Genomic DNA, 20892 nt, shown 5'->3' with positions numbered 1-20892 from the left:
TGTTTCTCAATTTGACTGTCCTGTCCAGAAGTGTTTCGTGCAAATAATCCCTTTCTAAGAATTTTACTGTCTTCTATAATTGTTTTAAGTTTGTGGTCTTGAAAGCTCTGAAATGTCTTTACATGACTGATTTCACACTGTTTAACATTTCCTTTGTCATCTGTGGAAATGTCTTTTTGTTTGTTTGTTTCTCTTTCAGCACAAGATCTAATCTTTATCATTTCTTCTGCTGTTTTACTTTTTGCTTCTATATCTCTTCCTTCATTACATCTAATAAAGCAGTTATTTGAGTCCAGTGAAACCATTTTTCCATCTGAAAGACTGGTCTTGGTCCAGTTGCATCCAAGTGTCCAATAATAAGTACCTCTGAGTTAATACCAAAGTATTTTCCGTAGTTAGATTTCAGGGCAATTCTGGAATCAGACATTGATTCCAGAAGAATCAGCGCTCTGGAGGACTAGGCCCTTATCAGCATCTTTATGTGGAACTCCCAGAATAAAAAGTCCATTTTCAAGTGCATGTCTGTAGCTGCTCTTATCCATTTCAATTGCTCTGGTTCCATAATGCCACTAAAGTTTGTTACTGCCCACCAGATCCCCACCTATCAAGTTGAGTGTCTTCATCTTTTTTTTCTTTTATTATCCTTGCTCTTTTTTTCTTACTCTTAACTTGGTTCTCTTGAGCAGGAGTTTGGTGAACTTCACATGGGAATATTCCAAGAAGACAGGATTTTAAAGGTAGTTTTGCTGCCAAATGCTATTAAGAGAGGAATAAAAGTTTCTCATGTAGTCAGTGAGAGTTCACTGCAATCAAGTTTACTTACTAAATTTATCAGACTTCCTGTGGTGAGATGGTTCACAGATGGTGAATAATTTCATTTTTTTAAATAAAAGTGAGCTCTGGGTCTCCCCGGTGGCGCAGCGGTTGAGCGCTGGGTTGCGAAGCTGCCCGCAGCCTCTGAAGCACCAGTTGGATCCCCGGCTGCTCCCCGGCCACTGGGTGAGGGTCCCACATGGCGCGCAGACCTCTCCTGCCGCCCGCTGCTCCCCTCAGCAGTGTACTTCGGTCCTTCTGCCTGCTCTGCTCCCCGCTCTGGCTCTGGTGAATTCTCTCACCCTCCTGCGCTTCTGACTACCCAGTGCTTGTATAAATAAATAAATAAATCTTTTAAAAAAATAAATAAATAAAAGTGAGCTCTATGCCTTGTTTTTTCTCTTTTCCAACATGCTGACTCTACCTGCACAGCAGCCTTTTCTGTTTCTCAGTGCTCTTTAAGAGCCCAAACATCAGCTAAAATGTCCTGGAAGTGGAGAGATGTTTTAGTAAGAAAGGAATTGGTCAAAACTCACTACTGCTCTATAAAGTTGAAAATTTGATTCCTATTACCATTTCACCTGCTTCTGCTAAGGGAAGTACTGGATTCAAATCCTAACATGACCACATGTCTGTTACCTTGTGAAATCACTTCCCTTCTTTAACCTCCCTTTTTTGATTGTAAACCTAGTAATCATGTTGTTATGTTATCATTTGGATCTCAAAATCATCCATTGTATTAGTTCTATAAAAGAAACTTTTCTTGTTAATTGCTTGGATTTGTACTCAGAAGAGCCTTATGTGGAATAACTTAAAAGAAATTTGTCTCAGAATTGTATCTTTCCTGTTGTGTTTTTACAACTGAGCTGACTTAACAAATTGTAATGTGAAGGCCAAGACCACATGAGTTTGTTTATAGAATTTAATCTCACACATGTTATCAGAGTTGAGGGAAATAATGAAGGTAATAAGACAATAGCAATCTTTGGATGGATATCTGCTACATTTTTGGTAGTGTCTGCTTTCCTTTTAGGTGCTTATCTGCTTTATTTCATGTGATTCTGGTGAGACTGACAATCACTTGGCTTCTGTACCACTGGAATTGCCATATATCCACAGACCCATGTCACGCTGCTCAAAGTACCCCTTTTCACTGGATACCATTATTGGTCCAGCGTAGCACATGGCCCAAGAAGGGCAAGTCAGAGTGATGTTGAGAGAGATGGATGCTGGGAGTAAAAAGGATTTTGTTCTCTTTTCTGGACTCTGATTAAAGTATGATATGTTTGTCATGATTAGTGTTCATTTTACCACCACATGGAGATAGTCTGCCTGAAAATAAAAAGAAAGCAGAGCTGGGATGAGAGGAGGGAAACCAATGGAAAATGGGGAACTAATAACTCACTGTATTTCTGAATCCCCCTTGAGCTTTCAGTTACATGAACCACTACCTCTTTTTTGTTTTTCTTATGTCAGATTGCTTATAAAAGAAGGCATCTTGTATTGTGTAGTGTCCTAATCTAATATTGTGGTAGTCATTTGTGTTTACCATTATTTCTGATTCTCTTTATTCCAGATGCTAGTAGAATTATACTTACTTGGGGCTTGGGCATAGTCATGTGACTGCTTTGGCAAATGAAGTATAAGAGACTTTTGTCACTTCTGGGTGAAAGTCTTTAGTCTTAAGAGCTGGTGTTTGATTCATGATACTCCATTCTCTCTGCCACAGTGACCAGTTATGTTCCAGATGAGATAGGGTAACAGAATCTACCAATCTTAAGGACATGTAGCATACATGAGAAACTGTTATTATTTTAAAACAAAAAAGATTTTTTTTTATTTTTAAATAATAAATTTTATTTTTATATTCCCCATACAATTGCAACCCCCCCATTCTGACCCCAATCCCTCCCCTCCTGCCCCTCACCCCCCAAAAAGTGTCTCTGGTTCATAGTTTTTTGTTGATTTTGATTTTCGCTTTCTTATAGTTATTCATTTTTCTGGTCCCTTATTTAAGTTTTCTAGATTCCTGCTATGAGTGAGACCATCCGGTATTTTTCTTTTTCTTTCTGGCTTATTTCGCTGAGCATGATCCCTTCCAGCGCCATCCATGTTGCTGCAAATTGCATGTGTTTATCTTTTTTGAATGCTGAGTAATATTCCATGGTATATATGTACCACATCTTCTTAATCCAGTCATCTATTTTTGGGCATTTGGGCTAAAACAAAAAAGATTTTGATGCTATGTGTTATTGTTGCCCATGTGACTGATACTTGAGTGGAGTACATTTTTCTTTGTTAAAATGTCTAAATACTTCAGGTGAAAGAATATTTTAGTCTAACATTTTAAAGCCCTAATCTCCACAGAATGAGATTATTAAAATATTTAGTATATGTGGTTATTCTAGTTCAGTATTAAGTTACAAGTTAGAAGTAAATAGCAATGTTTTCTGGCTTACTATACAGGAACTAAATCTGCTTTTAGAGCTGTGACCTCTGACCAAATTATAGTGGCCTTGTTTCATATTCTATGACAGGACAAAGTCTATAATGCCAGCTGTTTAAAACTCAGACATTATGTAAGCACTATAGCTTTTCCTATGACAATTTCTCTTATGTGGCCAGGACAATAATAGCATTTCCCTAACCAAAGCTGGCTATCTGAAAATTGAAAAGTCAGACAGGTAGGAGGAAATGATTCAAGCACAAGTTGAACAAAATCCTGATTTGCAGTCGTGTAATATCAGCATGGAAACCTTGAAATTAACAGATAACCACCAAGGAAGATGCTAGTAGTTTGCAAAGTGTATAGTCTGCAGAGTGTGTAATATAGGTGACAGTGATCTCTGTCAACAGACTAAGGAAGGAAGGAGGAAATGAAGGGAGGGAGGAACGGAGGGAGGGAGGGAGGAAGAAAGCAAATATCTTCAGTATCTGTGTTTTAACTCTCTACCTAGTATGAGGGGCAACATATTCTTACAGGGAGCGCATACTAGTGATATGCCATTTTTAACCTTTAGGTACTTGACTTTTTCTGCCTGTAAAATGAAAACAAAAATGTTTTCCCTCTCTCACCTTGCCTTGAGCACTTTGGAAAATATATATAAGGTATAATGTACTGTATTTGTCAGGACTCTTGGTTGAAAGCAATAGAAACTGACTTAAATTGGAAAATAAAAGTTATTTGTTGAAAATGTGGATTTGTTGTTGCTGTTGTTTCAAGTAACTGGGAAGTATAAGGGATGAATTTATGGCATAACTGGATTCAGAACCTCAAATCATTTCATCAGGATAATCTCTTCATCACATACCTCAGCTTTCTTCTTATGTTGGTTTCTTATCTTATGGAGACTTTCCCTGTGAGACTATGAAAATAGCCATCTACAATTACAGCTGTACGTTTTATCAGTTCAACCACCCTTATGCAAATATACCTTCTCTTTAATAGTTTTAGCAGGAAAATAAAAAAAGGGTGGTTCCCTGACAAAAAAAAAAAATTCAGAGTTTTATTATGACAATAAGAAAATGATGGGGCAAGCAAAAACAACAAATGTTTCTTACACAAAAATTCAAAGTAGTAGACTGTAGCAGATACAGTAGATTGAATATTCCATGTAATTCTCCTCCACCATCCCTAATAGGAAGTTTTGAATTCTGGTATCTCTCTCTTCCCTACGCATACCTAAGGGAAACTGACCCCAGCCTTAGGCCATGAATCCTAATTGGACCCAGCCAATCTGAGGGTGCCATCCCCTTTCCAGAGGTTGACTTAAGCATGAGCATGTAATCTAATTCAGAACAGTGAGATGAGAGGAGAAGCTGCAGAGATGGGTAAGCTGGAAGCCTCTGAGACAATTACCCTTGCACCTAAGAAGAGGTACAGAGAAAGAACTGTTTTCTGTATTGACTGTTGTTAGAGATGTATGTGTGGTGGACCTTGAATGTGGCAGTCATCTTATGACCATGTTAGCTTGAGAGCAATGAAATGCTTATGCAATAGGATTACATAGCAGAAAGATGGAAAAAACTGCAGTCTTGATAAAATTTAGCTACTGCATAAAATGGTAGTTTTCCTTATTGTTGAAGCATTTTGGGGTGGATTTTTTATTACTTGGGATTGCAAAACATCCTGAGAAATAAGTAGAAATATTGTGGGTTCTAGTCAAAAAAGAGCTCATGGAGAGCTACATAGTCCCACTGGACCTAGTATAATGTCTCATACATAGTTGAAGCTCACTAAATATTTACAGTTGTATGTATTTGTACTTATAATTAAAGCACTAAAAAAAAAACCTTTTCTTCCCCTTATCTAACAATACAAAACCCATTAGAAGGGACTAAACATGATAGGTGTCTTTGGGTGGGCACTGAGGCCCAGTGTGGATGGGTAATTGGAACCCAAGACTTGAGGAGGGCATTCACATGGGAGAGTGTCCTGAAGCTGATTGTTGTCACCTGAGTAGGTTAAGGATAGAGTCTCTATGTGTAGCCAGGTTTGAGGGGTAGCCCAAAATGGGGTGTCTGAGGAACATGATAAAAGCATCCACACAGAGGGACATTAACCTAATGCAAAGCATCAAATCCTAAGTGGGATGACTTAAGCACTTTTACTGTTCTAGATCTTTTACTGTAATTTTGTAAGCTCCAAAATATACTTTCTTTCATTTTTAAACTATCAAAGTTAACATTCCTAATGCCCCCTTTTAAAATATAAAATTATTTATTTTAATATATCACATGACATTCATCCAAGACACATTTGATTTTTTTTTTTTTTTTTAGTTTAGTTACACTTCCGGGGACTTTGCCCCTCATGCACCATCTAGTTTTCTTTTTTTTTTTCACTCAACTCACTTTTATTATTATTATTATTATTTTATTTTATATAATTCTTACATCATTTTTCATTTTTGCACAATGTATACATTTTCATTTTGGTTATATTCTCCATACAGTTCCCACCCCCCTTATTTTGACCCTAATCCTGACAGTAGAATATTACTCAGCAATCAAAAAAGATAAACTCATGCAATTTGCAGTAACATGCATGGAACTAGAAGGGATCTTGCTCAGCAAAATAAACCAGAAAGAAAAAGAAAAATACTGGATGGTCTCACTCATAGCAGGAATTTAGAAAACCTAAATAAGGGACCAGGAAAAAGAAGTTATAATGAAGAAAAAATCAAAATCAACAAGCAACTGTAGACTAGAGACACACTACTGGGGGATTAGGGGGGAGGAAAGACACATCTGATTAAAGAAACTTCACCTTCCCAGCAAGTCAGCTTATTTTCTATAATGTATATATTTTGTTAATTGTAATCTGCTTTTCATCTGTTTAGGAAATATTTTCCATTTTGATTTTCAGTAGTGTAGAACCAAAATATTTCATTTTTTCGTGATTATAATATGGCCTATTTTTTAAACTTCAAAGGAAACCTGATAGAAATTGTCTTTGAGGAATAAAAGATAAGGCTCACTGGTGCCCCAAATTATGATTTTTCTAAGCAAAGGTTTTAGCTCACCATTAATACCAACACAACAGCACAGTATGGCTGTAGTCACTTTGCAAATGTGATTCGGTAGACAAGTCTAACACCATCTTATTAGTGATAAATATGGCCAATTAGGTACATTTGTAATCTTTAAGTGGAAGTAGAACCAGATTGATTTTTCCAAAGCCTAGAGCTATATGTGGTCCATTAAATATGCTTTTAGGGAAATGAGAAATTGAAGAAAACTGGCCAGAAGAAAGAAAGTAAAAGAACACCTGGTTCATACCAAGTTTTTCTTCAAGGACTATGTGACATCATTTTAACAAAAGCTTTCCTTCTCTTGAAATATATACCATTTAAAATTTGCTTAACATAATGATGTTGAGGGAAGTGCAACACTTGTTAACAAATTGCCAGCCCCAGATGACTAAGCTGGTAAGTTGCATATCACTGGAGATACTTAAGGAGTAGACTAGTGTACAAGGAAGTAACAGCATCTTTGAATTCAGAGGCTAAGAGTCATTGAATGAGAAGGCACCAGTGATTCTGATTCAGTCTGATTTCATATGAAATGTGGCCTTTGCCCTTATTTATCTACAAGTTTGACCTAGGTTGGTATTTAGCTCTTGTTTACAATTTATCAGTATGAATTCCAAGGTTCATTAGGTATCACATTTAGAGATATTCTTTGGTTATTATTGCCTGGGTTGACTGGTTAGTTGCTTTATTTCTTTTAAGTCCTTATTGCTATATAGTGAATCAGAATTTCACTCTCCATAATTTTTTATGATTTTTGAAGTCCAGTTTACTCATTTTTCCTTTTCTTACTTAGAAGCTTTTTTAAAAAATCACTTATTTGTTCCAATGACTCACTCTTTTAATAAATACTTATTGAGTACCTATTAGATACTTTACTCTTAATAAATCACAGTAAGATGTGAATACTCATAATTCAAGGTAGAAGATAAATGTGAAAAGAAAGAACAGTCCTTTTTAAAAAGAGAGCTCATAACCAACTGAGGAGGGATATCAGAGACTTTAGGATTTTCCATTTTTTTTCCCTATAAAGTGAAGCCAAGTCATTGATAAAAGTTCAAAAAGCAAAATGTATTTTTACTGTGGCATTTCCCTGGAATAACATGCTAAGAATAACTTGAAATGGTGTGGAATTCTGAATGGACTCTTTTAGACCCTTAAAGATGGTATAGAAAAAGGGGAAAATGGAAGTGTCTCGAATTCTGTTTGACAGTTTACACCAGAAGCAGTGGCAGAAATTGTTACACAGTTTAAGGACCCCTGGGCAGAGTGGCAGCAAGGAGCTGAGTTCAATCTAATGTGAATTTCATTTGTATTGAATTTTTTTTATATTTCTTAGCTAGTTTTCAAATAGACTTCTTTATAATTTAAAATCCAAAGTCAAGAAAAAAAAAAATACAAAGCCTACTCTTTTGGCCTTTTGCTCTGATAGTCTCCAAGGGCAAAGTTCATATAAGAAAATGAATGGAAATGTTTTACTTAAATTTGTTTTATTAAGTAAACCAATGATGAGGAATGAAAGGAATTAGGGTTTATTCTCCTGACTATGCCTCTAGAAGGAGTTAGGAATTTTTCTGCTGACATAATAATAACTGGGACTTGAAGGTATACTGTCAGTGTGTATATGTGATAAACACTAGTGGTACTATTTTATTTCCCACCTTTTTGTGGTTGCAGTTTTACTTATGTAATTGATTGCTTCTTTAATCAGACTGTACCAGAATGTTCATCCCCCTGGGATCTGCATAGTGTCTTGAGACTGGAATGGCTTAAAAGATATTTCTCGAATAAATGGGCATATAGGTCTGAAGGATCAGGTCCCATCTATAATAGTGGATTCATTTTGAAAAAAATCACAATTTTCAGATTTGGATATGTGATCCTTCATAATAAATCAATGTTACCTCAATAAACAAAATACAAAAAAAAGTCATAAAAACAGATTTTGCTTTTCTCACACAAGCTTTTTGAAGTGAAAGATGGAACAAAATTTGAGTATTTACAATCTGTGGTGTACCGTTTAGTTTACATTTATTTTCCCTCTTTACATTATTCAAATAACCAGTATTGTCATTGGTCTTTATTTTGGTCAATATGAAGGTAACAGCCATGTCTTTTGCATTAGTTTGCCCAGCCTTCCCTGTCCTAAAATAAATGATGGGACTGGTTGATGTAGAACCAGTGGTTCAAAAAAGTAAGATTTTTTTGAACCTTCACTAGAGAAACATTTTTAACATTTCTAGTATTTTACTTATGTGAACTGTTTTAAACACTTGACTTACATATGCAAGCACAAACTATGAACCTAGTCTTGATCAATTATTAAGTTATATGCTATGCAGTTGCTCTAAAGACTTGAGGATCAGCTCTGACTATATTACATAATTTTTACAGTTGTCCCAGGTAACTTTTTTTATTGAGATTATTTTAGTTTATAACACTGTATATTTTTCAGATATAGTTTCTCACCTCAGCAACTATATGTATCATACCATATCCACCACCAAATATCCAATCACTAATGAGTGCTAACTGTTAACGACTACTTACTTTCCATGGGACTACGTCATTGAGTAGTCAATTCTGACTCTTAAACATACAAAAAATGGAAATTTCACTTGATATAAAATCAGTTCCATGGTGTAGTCTCTATGGAAGTATTTACTTGACATCAGTAGTGACTATGCACATATGTTCTCATCATACACCTAGATACAACTATAAACCACTTAATGATTTTCTTCAAAGCTTATAGTTTTCTTATTGTTGATCTCTTAGCTCTTGAAGAAAAAATAGTATGAAAGCATTTTGCGTGCCATCGAAATTTATCATTAAGATGAATTTAAGTTTGAGGAATTTTTTTTATCTGTTGCACACTTTTTAATTATTTTATTCCATAGTTTCAGTTGACTGTTTAAATGATATGAAATAGTATGTGATGCTTCGTTTTACCAACACTTGTTTAGTAGCCTTGGTTATTCTTTTCATAGGATGTTTAAAGCATTGTTAGGCAGAGAAGTTACGGTTTTTAGAAAATTAGGCCTTGAAGTAATAAATGTTTCATAGTAGTTGTTCAGGCATGTGTACTGACCAGGATATTGTGGAGAATACCTTTTTATATCTACCTTTGCCTCCAGAAATCATATTTTTATGGAGTGGCTGGTGCTTTTATTGTTTCTTTGAATCTATATGTATAGCTAGCGCTATTAGAACTGTACTAGTTTCTCAAGAAGAAATATTTAATAACAATGAGGACAGATGTTTTAAAAGTTAAGCTTATTTATATTAGAAACTGTAACTGGAGGAGGGACCTTCCTATCAGATATACACATTTGCCTTTTATTTTTTCCTTTTTTTTCTCCCCCTTCCTCTCCAGTTCTATTTAGTTTGGGGGAGGGACCAGATTAAATAATATGTTACTAATAGATAATATAGGATAATGAGCAAAATCATGTGACTATATGATTGTCATATAGTTATTTGTCTTGATTGTCAGAGTTCTAATGACCTCATGCATTACTGATGAGGTATATCCTGAACTCCCTGTAGTTATTTGTCGTGATTGTCAGAGTTCTAATGACCTCATGTATTACTGAAGAGGTATATACTGAACTCCCTCAGGATTGTAGAAGAAAAGAGTTCCACTGAGAAGTTAGTTATAATGTTTCTTCTGTTCTAGAACATTAATTGGTGGGGGAGTGTCAGAGATAGTAGTATATATTTTTAACTACATTATTCCAATATTATCTATTGAGGTTAAAAAAGAAAACTATGGGCCTCCCCTGGTGGTGCAGTGGTTGAGTGCTGGGTTGCGAAACTGCCCGTGGCCTCTGCAGCCCCAGTTCGATCCCCAGCTGCTGGCGAGGGTCCCACATGGCACGACAGACCTCTCCTGCCGCGCCCGCTGTTCCCCTCAGCAGTGTAGTTCGCCTGTCTGCCTGTTCTGTTTCTGCTCTGGCTCTGCTGAATTCTCTCACTCTCCTACGCGCTTCTGACTGTGCTTCTGACTGTACCCAGTGCTTGTATAAATAAATAAATCAATCTTTAAAAAAAAAAAAAAAAAAAAAAGAAAACTTATGTAAGTGGCAATACAATATATATGCCTAAATGGGGAAAAAAACAGTATTGAAAAAGATAAAAATTTGTCCCCAAGTTAAATTTTCAAAATTTAATGTAATTCAGTCATAATTCTGAAGGGATTTTTAAGGTACGAAACCTAATAAATGAACCTAATAAGGTTCATTTGAAGAATAAGTGGGTGAAAATAGACAGTTGCTTTTAGAACCTAAAAGATGAAATTTTCAGGCCTCACCGGTGGCACAGCGGTTGAGTGCTGGGTTGTGAAGCTGCCCGCAGCCTCTGCAGCACTGGTTCGATCCCCAGCCGCCACCAAGGGTCCCATGTGGCGCGCAGACCTCTCCTGCCACCCCTGCTGCTCCCCTCAACAGTGTACTTCGTTAGTCTGCCGGTTCTCTCCTCTCTGGCTCTGGTGAATTCTCTCACCCTCCCACGCTTCTGACTGTACCCAGTGCTTGTATAAATAAATAAATAAATCTTTTTAAAAAAAATGAAATTTTCGGTCAGATATCAAAATTGTCTTAAGCCTTGAACACTTAAATAACTTCCCTTAAAAATTAACTTACTAATCTATAATATTTTGTGGTGTATAGCTTAAGATACAGCTTTATATAATCTTATTTTCCCCCCAAATGTTAATTTTCAGGGGGAACTTCTGCACTATCTGATCATTGACCCATTTCCTCCTACTGACTTGAAGTTCTACCTTGAACTATTTAATCACACATTAAATATTTTCATGTACTTGATATCTGGGCTTTCTGGTCCACTACATTGATCATTCTTTTGCTGGCAGCACACTTAAAATTGTTATTGGCTTAAAACATATACTCAGGGCCTCCCTGGTGGCATAAGGGTTAAGACGCAACCTGTGAAGCTATCTGCAGCCATTGCGGCATGAATTCGATCCCCAGCCGGCCAGGGAGCTACCCACATGGCGCAGCAGACTTCTCCTGGCTCTCCCGCTGCTCTCCTCAGCAGTATTTTTCAGTCAGTCTGCCTGTTCTATTCCCCACTCTGTCTCTGGTGAATCCTCTCACCCACACACCTCTGGCCTGCTGAGACAGATGCACATATAAGAACCTCTGTCTTGTAGCTTCGACTCACTTGGACTTCTAAGTGGTATGAATCCTTAAGACCAAACACTAATCCAATTGACCAAAAGGAGAACCTAGATTAACTTCATGGTCTAGTTAGTATACACATTGTTAGGAGTTGGCTTGTGTGGTGTTTGGGATGTACCTGAGATGGGTGGGGAAGACTGAGGTAAAGTAGCCAGTGATGAGGGCTACTATTGGCATTCAAGGTATCCTTGCCATGTTTACATATGTCTGTCAGCAAAGCCAGACTCCCAAAGTGTAACTTTTCATTCATCAAGTTTGCAATTAAGAGCTACTTCATACCGGGCCTCCCCGGTGGCGCAGCGGTTGAGCGCTGGGTTGCAAAGCTGCCGGCGACCTCTGCGGCGCCGGTTCGATCCCCGGCTGCTCCCCGGCCACCGGAGGAGGGTCCCACATGGCGCGCAGACCTCTCCTGCCGCCCGCTGCTCCCCTCAGCAGTGTACTTCAGTCCTTCTGCCTGCTCTGCTCCCTGCTCTGGCTCTGGTGAATTCTCTCACCCTCCCGCGCTTCTGACTGTACCCAGTGCATGTATAAACAAAACGAACGAACAAACAAATAAATAAATAAAAACATGCCTCTATAAAAAAAAAAAAAAATTAAAAAAAAAAAAAAAGAGCTACTTCATACCAAAAACAATGGTATAAAGTACCTAAAACAATCTTTATACCTAAAACAAGGTTGTATGTCAATTAATATTTCAACAACAACAAATTTAAATAAGTAAAAAAAAGAAGCATTTTATACCACAGAAAGTTGAAGTCTCTGCAAAAGATCTTTAAACAACATAAGATCTTTTTTTTTTTTTAAAGATTTATTTTTATTTATTTATTTGTTTGTTTGCAACAACAACAAATTTAAATAAGTAAAAAAAAGAAGCATTTTATACCACAGAAAGTTGAAGTCTCTGCAAAAGATCTTTAAACAACATAAGATCTTTTTTTTTTTTTTTTTAAAGATTTATTTTTATTTATTTATTTGTTTGTTTATACAAGCACTGGGTACAGTCAGAAGTGCGGGAGGGTGAGAGAATTCACCAGAGTCAGAGCAGGGAGCAGAGCAGGCAGAAGGACCGAAGTACACTGCTGAGGGGAGCAGCGGGCGGCAGGAGAGGTCTGCGCGCCATGTGGGACCCTCCTCCGGTGGCCGGGGAGCAGCCGGGGATCGAACCGGCGCTGCAGAGACTGCGGGCAGCTTCGCAACCCAGTGCTCAACCGCTGCGCCACCGGGGAGGCCCCATAAGATCTTTTTTGTTAGTATTTTCTTTGGATGCACTGTTCCTCCAGTTCATCCTTAATGTAAACTTTGAATTGTCTGACCTCTAGTGGAGATCTGTATTTAAGTTAACCATCATCTTCTGGCTTTAGTTAAAGTACCTAATTTTTCTTGATTGACTTTCTAACTTTTAGCCTCTGTTTCCTTATAGATTTTTTTATTACTACCAAAGCAAGATATTTACAATTTTAATTTTTCTGATAAATCCCTTCTCTGGATTTCTCATAGGATCAGATCCAGTAAATCCCTCCTCTGGCTTTCTCATGGAATCAGATCCAGGCCCCTGTTTTCTGCATTTCCTTGTAGTTTTACCTTAAGGCACACTCGGTTTCAACTAAGCTGGTCAGTTCACTGCCATTTTCATATGTCAGTGTATTCCTGATGTTCTTTCATTTTGCTCATGTCTCAAATACCCTGTCATTTTCTATGCTTCTTCCTTTAAGATTAGGCTCAAAGCTTGTTTGTTCCTATGAACACTGCACTCACAGTGTTCTCCTCTGAGCTATCAGAAGATAGCTCTCTTCTGAACGCTGTGACTTGTATTTCCTAAACCATACATTTACACTGTATTTTTTGGATCCACATTTTAAACATAACAGCCTTAACTCTCCAGGCAGATAAATTCCTTGAGTATGGTATTGTTTCACATTTCTTTGTCTCCCCAATGGATTCTAGCAGCTCTAACGAAGATATTATTAATTTGACAGTCCATATTCTGACTTATCTTTTCCCCTGTCGATAGCTGAAAAACATATTGTCAAGCTTTAAATATGAATATTAACAAAATAGCAATGCATTTTCCTTTAACCAAAACTCTTTTAATAGCACATCTATGTCTTAAGTGCGCTAATTTCTTTTTGGTCAGAAATGTTAACTCTATCAACTCCTTAGTTTGAAATAATTATGAAAAATCATGCTGTATATCCATAAGCAATCCAAATATTTAATATTAAGAGAAACACAAGTGAATTTTATTTAGCACCTCCCTAATGTCATTCATACCTTTTATAGTTTAAATTCTTTGTGGAGATAGGATGTTCATGTGTAACAGAGAACTTGTAATAAAACTAAAAGCCAGGCTAAACAATTGCAGTATAGCCAGTAGGACACACACACAAAAAGAACAGATGATAGAAGTGAAAGGGGTATGTAGGGACTATTTCCTGGGTGAAGCTACCGTTAGAGTCAAGAGTTTTAACAAAAGTTCAGAGAACAGAAAAGTTCCTGTACGTAGTGGTAATATTAAAAATATTTAACAGCCAGTATGGTATAGCCATAAAACAATGAGAACAGGCAGGAACATGACCTGGAAGTCCTCTGCTGTGCCATGGATTAATCTGATTGTTGCTGGGTCATGAAACATTCAGAGAGACTCTAGGTAGCCACTATTTATGATCTTTTATGTAAGTATTTCACTGTTTAAACAACTAGTACACTAATTATTTGTTGTACCATTATATCCTGAAAGAATTAAGGCCATATATGTCCAAATTGAGAATTTAGGCTACAGTGAAGAAAATGGACCGAGTGTGGGGTTTTCAGATTATGGAAATGGAATTTCACTTGAATAGAAAGGAATACAATCTGGACAGAGATATAAATCAAAAACAAGGTCTTAGGATCAGGCATGTACCTCGAATATTCCTTTAATACAAGAGAGCAGCTTATTCTGATGAAAGGTATATTTGATCTTCCCAGACAGAATCCTGACTCTGCTGCTTACTCGTAGGTTACTTGTAACAAATTATTTCTTACATGAGGCAATTTGTTCAGCTGAAAAATGCATTCATCCCTGGGTTTTTCAAATGAGGTAACAGTCATGAAAACATTAAATTATGGGGGACAGGAGAGTGACACAGAGGCAGGCAGAGTCTTATTATCTTACGGATGTTACTTGCTTTCTACCCATATATAAGCATTCATCTTAAATTCACTAAACCAAGGATATGACCAATAATTTATTGGAATGAAGCACATGCTATATTGGAATTAACCTAAGGTTTTTTTCCTAATTTTGCCACTTACTGGTTTTGACATCTTGGATAGTATTAATTCATCTATTAATAATATCTACTGAATGTCTTCTGTCTGACTGTCACTAAGCAAACATAGTCTTGGCTTTACAGAGATTATAATCTAGGAAGGAGACAGTAGATCTTTTTGGAGAACTGTGTTCCCATCATCACTGATCTCCCTGGTACCTGGTATACTTACCTTGAGGAAATATTAGCTCAGTTTTCTCTTGAGCGTTGACTGGATTGTGACACCTCAGCCAAATTCTAATCAAGCTGGCTTTCTCATCACTGAGGAAGTAACTCATCAACCATCCCAACTATGATTCATATATATTTTTATTTTAAAGGAATTTAAAGGAGACTCTTGAGAAATAGGTGTATCACAGAGGTATTCTGTTACTTAAAATCAGGGTAAGAAAGTTTATTTATTTAATGCTTTTTAAACCTTGCCATAATGTGTACATACTATGACTTTGTTTTCAGTTTAAGTATTGCATATATTCTGGCTTCCTTGTTTTTACTTTAATGAATGTTTTAACTCTAAAATATGACTATATTGTATCTATGCTTTGGTTTCTGATTCCAGTCAATAATATTCATCTCAATCTAGTCTTTAAAACAAAGTCAGATTATTTTGGTGATTGATGCTTTGATAGGGTCTGAGCCTCTTTCAAACCAGCTTCTTAGATAATCAGATTAGTCACTCTGGTCCTGGTCAGTACTGTGTGTCTATACTGCCACAGTACAGGTCTTCTCTTGTCCTCAACATCCCAATTGAAAGGACATGTCATAATAGACATCAGCAAATATCTTTGTGGCCTTCAGTCCAGCTTGCACTGTCAATGAGAATCATCTTCTTTATTGTCCTGAATATCTCTGTGGCCCTAACCTTTAGAAGTTCTCTACTTCATTAACTATCTTTAACTACCTTTTTTTCTGTTCTGATCATTTTGCCTACATATTTATTAGTCATCAGGATTGTTAAGTTTGATTAAAGATGGCTGCCAATTCTTTGCTACTTTTCCCACAGAGAGGTAGAGTCTAATTCCCCTCCCTTTGAATCTGGACTAAATTTCTTAAATATACCAAACAAGTATGCCAGTTCTGAGCCTAACCTTTTGAAGCCTTGTGCCACCATGCGAAAAGATCAATCCTGAGGCCACTGTACTTTGAGGAGATCCAAGCTATAGATACTCTAATTGACATTTATAATCGAGTCCAACTTCCCAGCCATCCAGACTAAGATATCAAATGTGATATGAGTGAAGCTGCTTGTACCCTCATTACCAGCCCATCTTCTAACTAAATATTACCTGGTTAGTATTTAGTGACCCCCCTAGCAATGTACATAGAAGAGAAAAATCACCCATGTAAGTACTTCTTGAATTACTGACTCATAAATCATGAAATATAATGTGGTAGCAGTTTGTTATGAGACAATGGATAATCAGATAACTGGTTCTATTCCTATGTTTTTGTCTCTTGTTTCTAACAAAGAATCTTAGCCTTTTCTTACTAGTAGCCAAGTGCACTTATTTCCACCTTGAGCCTTTTTTCTTTACATATACTGCTTTCAAAAGCCAAAAGCACAGCATTATCCTTTCTGATTTCAAAGTTCACACATACCCTTAGAAAAACTACTAGATTGACTTTCTGTCTGACAGACACCTCCAGTATTAATTTATTTCCAAGGATCAAGATGGATATATTATTTGAAATCCAGTTAATGGATAATATACAGCCATCTATCTGGAGCATGGAACTGTTATCTTAATATTCCTACCATGATGAACTCATAACATCAATATTACTGGATAGCCTTAATCCCTAAAACTTGTACCTTTGTCCAGCAATCCACAGCTGCTCACCATTTCCCAAATATATCACATTCTGTCTTTTTTTTTTAAATCTCTTTTTTTTTTTAAGATTTATTTATTTATGCAAGCACTGGGTACAGTCAGAAGCACGGGAGGGTGAGAGAATGCACCAGAGCCAGAGCGGGGAACAGAACAGGCAGACTGATGAAGTATACTGCTGAGGGGACCAGCGGGCGCAACAGGAGAGGTCAGTCATGCCATGTGGGACCCTCACCAGTGGCTCAACCACTACGCCACCAGGGGAGGCCCTATCAGATTCTGTCTTAACTCCTCTGCCTTTCTATTATTTTTGCCAGCCCTTTCACTTGAAATTCTTTTCCTCCTATTTTCCATCTTAACACAAAACCAGTCTGCAAATCAACTTCTGTGAAGCATTTCACAGACCCACAGGTAGTCACATCTGTTGCTTCTATAGCATTTTATCTATCCCGCTACTATAGCCCAAATGATATTATTATTTCTGGTATGTGGAACTGCATCCCTCACTACAATGTGAACTATCCAAGAATAAGGGCAATTTTTAAATCTCTAGTGTCTCCTGTCTAACACATAATAGGTATTATATAACAGCCAATGAATGTTGAATGAATGAGTGAATATATAAATGAGAGCAAATGAATTATTCTGCTCACTTAACCAAAGTGAAAGTGTAAGGTATTGCTCCTACATCTTAGTCACATATCTGTGACTAAGATGTAGGAGCAACAAGAACCATTCTTTTAATCTGATAAAGCTAAAATACAATTGGTGTAGAGTCCTCACTAGCTGTATAACATAGTGAGCTAACATAACCTATTAGCTCTAAGTGTTCATATGTTTTCAGTTAACTGTTCTGATCATTCATTCACTTGTGTCCCATTGTGCATAGGCAATTATGCCAAACACAGAGTGAGATGCAAAAGGAAGTGAGACATGGCTGCTGCCCCTTAAGGAGATCATAGTCTAATGATGGGAAATAAAACAAAAATTCATGCCACAGGAAAGCTGCACAATAACTGTCAGGTTTGAAGGGAGATACCTATGAGTCAGGTGATGCTGTGTCATGAATTACTGGCATTTGAAACCAACTTTGAAGACATACTTTATGATTCCATTTATATGAACATTGCAGTCATTATACAATGTACTAATTTTTGATGGGAAAAACTTATAGTGAAATAAAAATTAGAACAATGGTTGTTTCTGGGGTGGATGGTATTGGGTATTGACTGAGAAGGGACATTAGTAAGTTTTCTGAAGAAATGGAAATTTTCCAGTTCTTAATGGAAGTTTGGGTTACACAGTATATACAATTCTCAAAAGTCATTGAATGGTGCATTTAAAATTTGTACATTGTTATATATACATTAAAGGAAGAAAGAACTATAATACCAAACTGTAATTAATTATGTGCATTTAAGGACAGTTGTACTTTGAAATGCTTCAAAAAAGTAAAACAGATTGATGATTGCGTAAAGAAATGGATATGCAGTAAAGCAAGTATACAAGATATAATTGGTAGAGTCCAGATGGTGGACTCTATTGGTTAACTATAGTGTGTGTTTGTGTATTTTAAAAAATTTCAATAACATTTATAAACCTAAATTTCAGTGTAATAGTCATATCTTGGGAGAAAATAGGAAAAGGAGATAAGAAATATGCACATAAATAGGTGCAAAGCTATTACACTATTTCAGCTCTGAAGTGGAATGGTGTTAACAGGTATTCTTACTTTATTCATATCTTACATATATTTTAAATATATCCTTTATATGATATTTCATACAACTAAAAATGAGAGTAGTACATGAAAATTTGAGATATGTTAACTAGTAATAACTATAATGAAGAACTATTTGTTAAGTGACATTCCCATTCCATGACATTTTTATTTATTCCAGCACCTTTGGGCCCCACAAATCTAACACTTACAATTGTTTGCCTGAATCTTCATTTTCATTCTTGCAGACTTTCCAGATTCTGACTATTGACTTTAGAAATAACTAGTTTTTTTAATTATTTTTACATCATTGTTCATTTTAAAACAATATTTGCTTCCCCCCACCCCCTCAGGTGTAGTCCCCATAGAATTTCCTTCACCAATGCACCCGTGCATTATCACCACAGTCCCCTGTGTTCCTTTCTTTTTTTTTTCTTTTTTTAATATTATTTTTTAATTATATATATTTTTTACATCATTTTTCATTTTTGCACACTATATGCATTTTCATCTTGGTTATGGTCCCCATACACTTCTCACCCCCCACCCCCCTTGTTTTGATCCTACTCCCTCCACCGCCCCCTGTAGTGTGCTCCTTTCTTTTCAGTTCCTAAAGGGCATACTTCTGAACCTGAAACCTCCCCTACAAGAAGAAGAGTGTAATACACTATGACACTTTTTCTTCTAGAAGCAGAGTCTTTGCTGTGTTCTTATCATTTGTGGAAGATAATAAACATGCCTGAAATCTAATGAAAACAAAAGGGGGAATAAAAGTTATAGAGCTGGCTGTGTCTACTTAGGATGGATGGTACAATGGTGCAGAGGTAAAGGGATGGTTTCATAAACTAGAAAAATATAAGTGGCTTATTGGATGGTATTATGTGTAGTTTTTGAGATTATTCTTCTCCTATTTTTGAGTTTTCCAAATAGGACAAAAGTTACCAGAAAAGAATATAAAATATCACAGAACAAATTTAATGAAAAAATTAGCACCTCAGTGTCATTAATTAACTTTCCTCACTTTTCCTTTAGGTAGTATTTTTGTCTCCATGAAGATCTGTATAATATTTTTACATACAATAATTTCTAAGTTAGTGAAGGGATGGGTAAATTACTTATTTTTCATCAGTATTTTGCCAGTTTTAATCCTCTACACCATGTGGAGTTTCCTTGGGCCACTTTTTTCCTCTTTGTAAATTTCAGTTTCTTTCTCTGTAAGGCAGTCATGTTTCATTTAGTCTATATTGCCATAAATACCTTCTATTATTTTATATGCCACTAAGGAAAAAAATAAATATTGCAATGAAATCATAATTCATTGCTTTTTCACACTGTTTATAGATTTATCCTAAGTTATATGTATGTGTTATAGTCCATGAAAAACACAATACTCTCAACCTTTTGAGTTTATAAGGAATAAGTAGGACAAAGTACTGATCAGGGTTCTTAGTACATTTTAAATGCTCAATAGTGTTGATGGTGATGGTGATTTGTTTTGTTGTTGTTGTTTTTTGTTTTTATTTATTTTTTATTAATTTTTTTACATTGTTGTTCATTTTTAAAAACAATATTTGCTTCCCTCTACCCCCTCAGGTGTAGTGCCCTTGGAATTTCCTTCCCCAATGCACCCGTGTACCATGGTGATGGTAATTTGATCAAGACTACTTACTGAAGTGGTTCTCATTGTTTAGGTTATTCTTTGGGGATCAGAATCATTAGTAGGTCATCTTGATGAGGTTTGTTAATGGTCCAGAATGTCCACTCATTTTGAGTTTAAGGTAATTCTTTTAATGATTAGCACTTCGTTATCTATGAAATTTCTTTGAAGACTGTTACTAAGGTTTTCTCCAGGAATAAGTTCTGTTGATATTTATCACCCTTCTGAGTTGGTTGAAGTCACTTTCTATGGGGGGAATCTAGTTAAACTGCACAGTACGAATGAAATATTCCTACATATAAGGCTTTGTAAAATTGCATTATTGACATTATGATGTGAGACCCAGATTTTAAATAATTTTTTCTCATTTTCCTGTCTACATAGGAGGCAGACAGTGGGGAGGAGGAATGCCGGTCACAGCCCAGGAGGTATGTTCACGTTATCCTGTGGTATTTCTCTGATTCTTTTCCACTCTTTTCATATTAGTTCATCTTCGTTTTCCAAATTGTTTCTTTGTTCTCTCAAAATGGGATTATTTTAAGAATCCAGTTACTAACAGCATTTTAAAATAGTAGTTTTAAAAGTTACAGAAAGGCATGTGTTGACCCAGTATTACCCCAAGTCCCCAGAAATATCTTGGGTAATAAAAATGAAAAACTAAACTCCCTTGCCATTTAGGAAAATGTCAACTGAAGAACATTTCGATCATCAGTTTTATACTTACGCTTATCTTTCATTTTGATAGATTTTGGCAATTCTTATTGATTAGTCAATATTTTGCTTTCTAAAAAAAAAAAAAAAAAGGATATGCTGAATAACTTAACCAGTCT

At 36.2% G+C, this 20892-nt stretch overlaps 1 protein-coding gene across 1 annotated transcript in view; it reads left to right on the top strand.

The window, feature by feature from the left end:
* SSH2 (slingshot protein phosphatase 2) overlaps positions 1–20892 on the top strand; it is a 263078-nt gene that overhangs the window by 71709 nt on the left and 170477 nt on the right. The window contains exon 2 of the mRNA XM_037493772.2: positions 20447–20490. Within this exon, the coding sequence (XP_037349669.1) occupies positions 20447–20490 (44 nt within the window). The remainder of the gene's footprint in view (positions 1–20446; positions 20491–20892) is intronic.

This window comes from Talpa occidentalis, unplaced genomic scaffold, assembly GCF_014898055.3.
Source record: "Talpa occidentalis isolate TD23 unplaced genomic scaffold, MPIMG_talOcc4v2.1 talOcc4.7, whole genome shotgun sequence".
NCBI lineage: Eukaryota > Metazoa > Chordata > Mammalia > Eulipotyphla > Talpidae > Talpa > Talpa occidentalis.
This window is presented reverse-complemented; position numbering and strand designations above follow the sequence as displayed.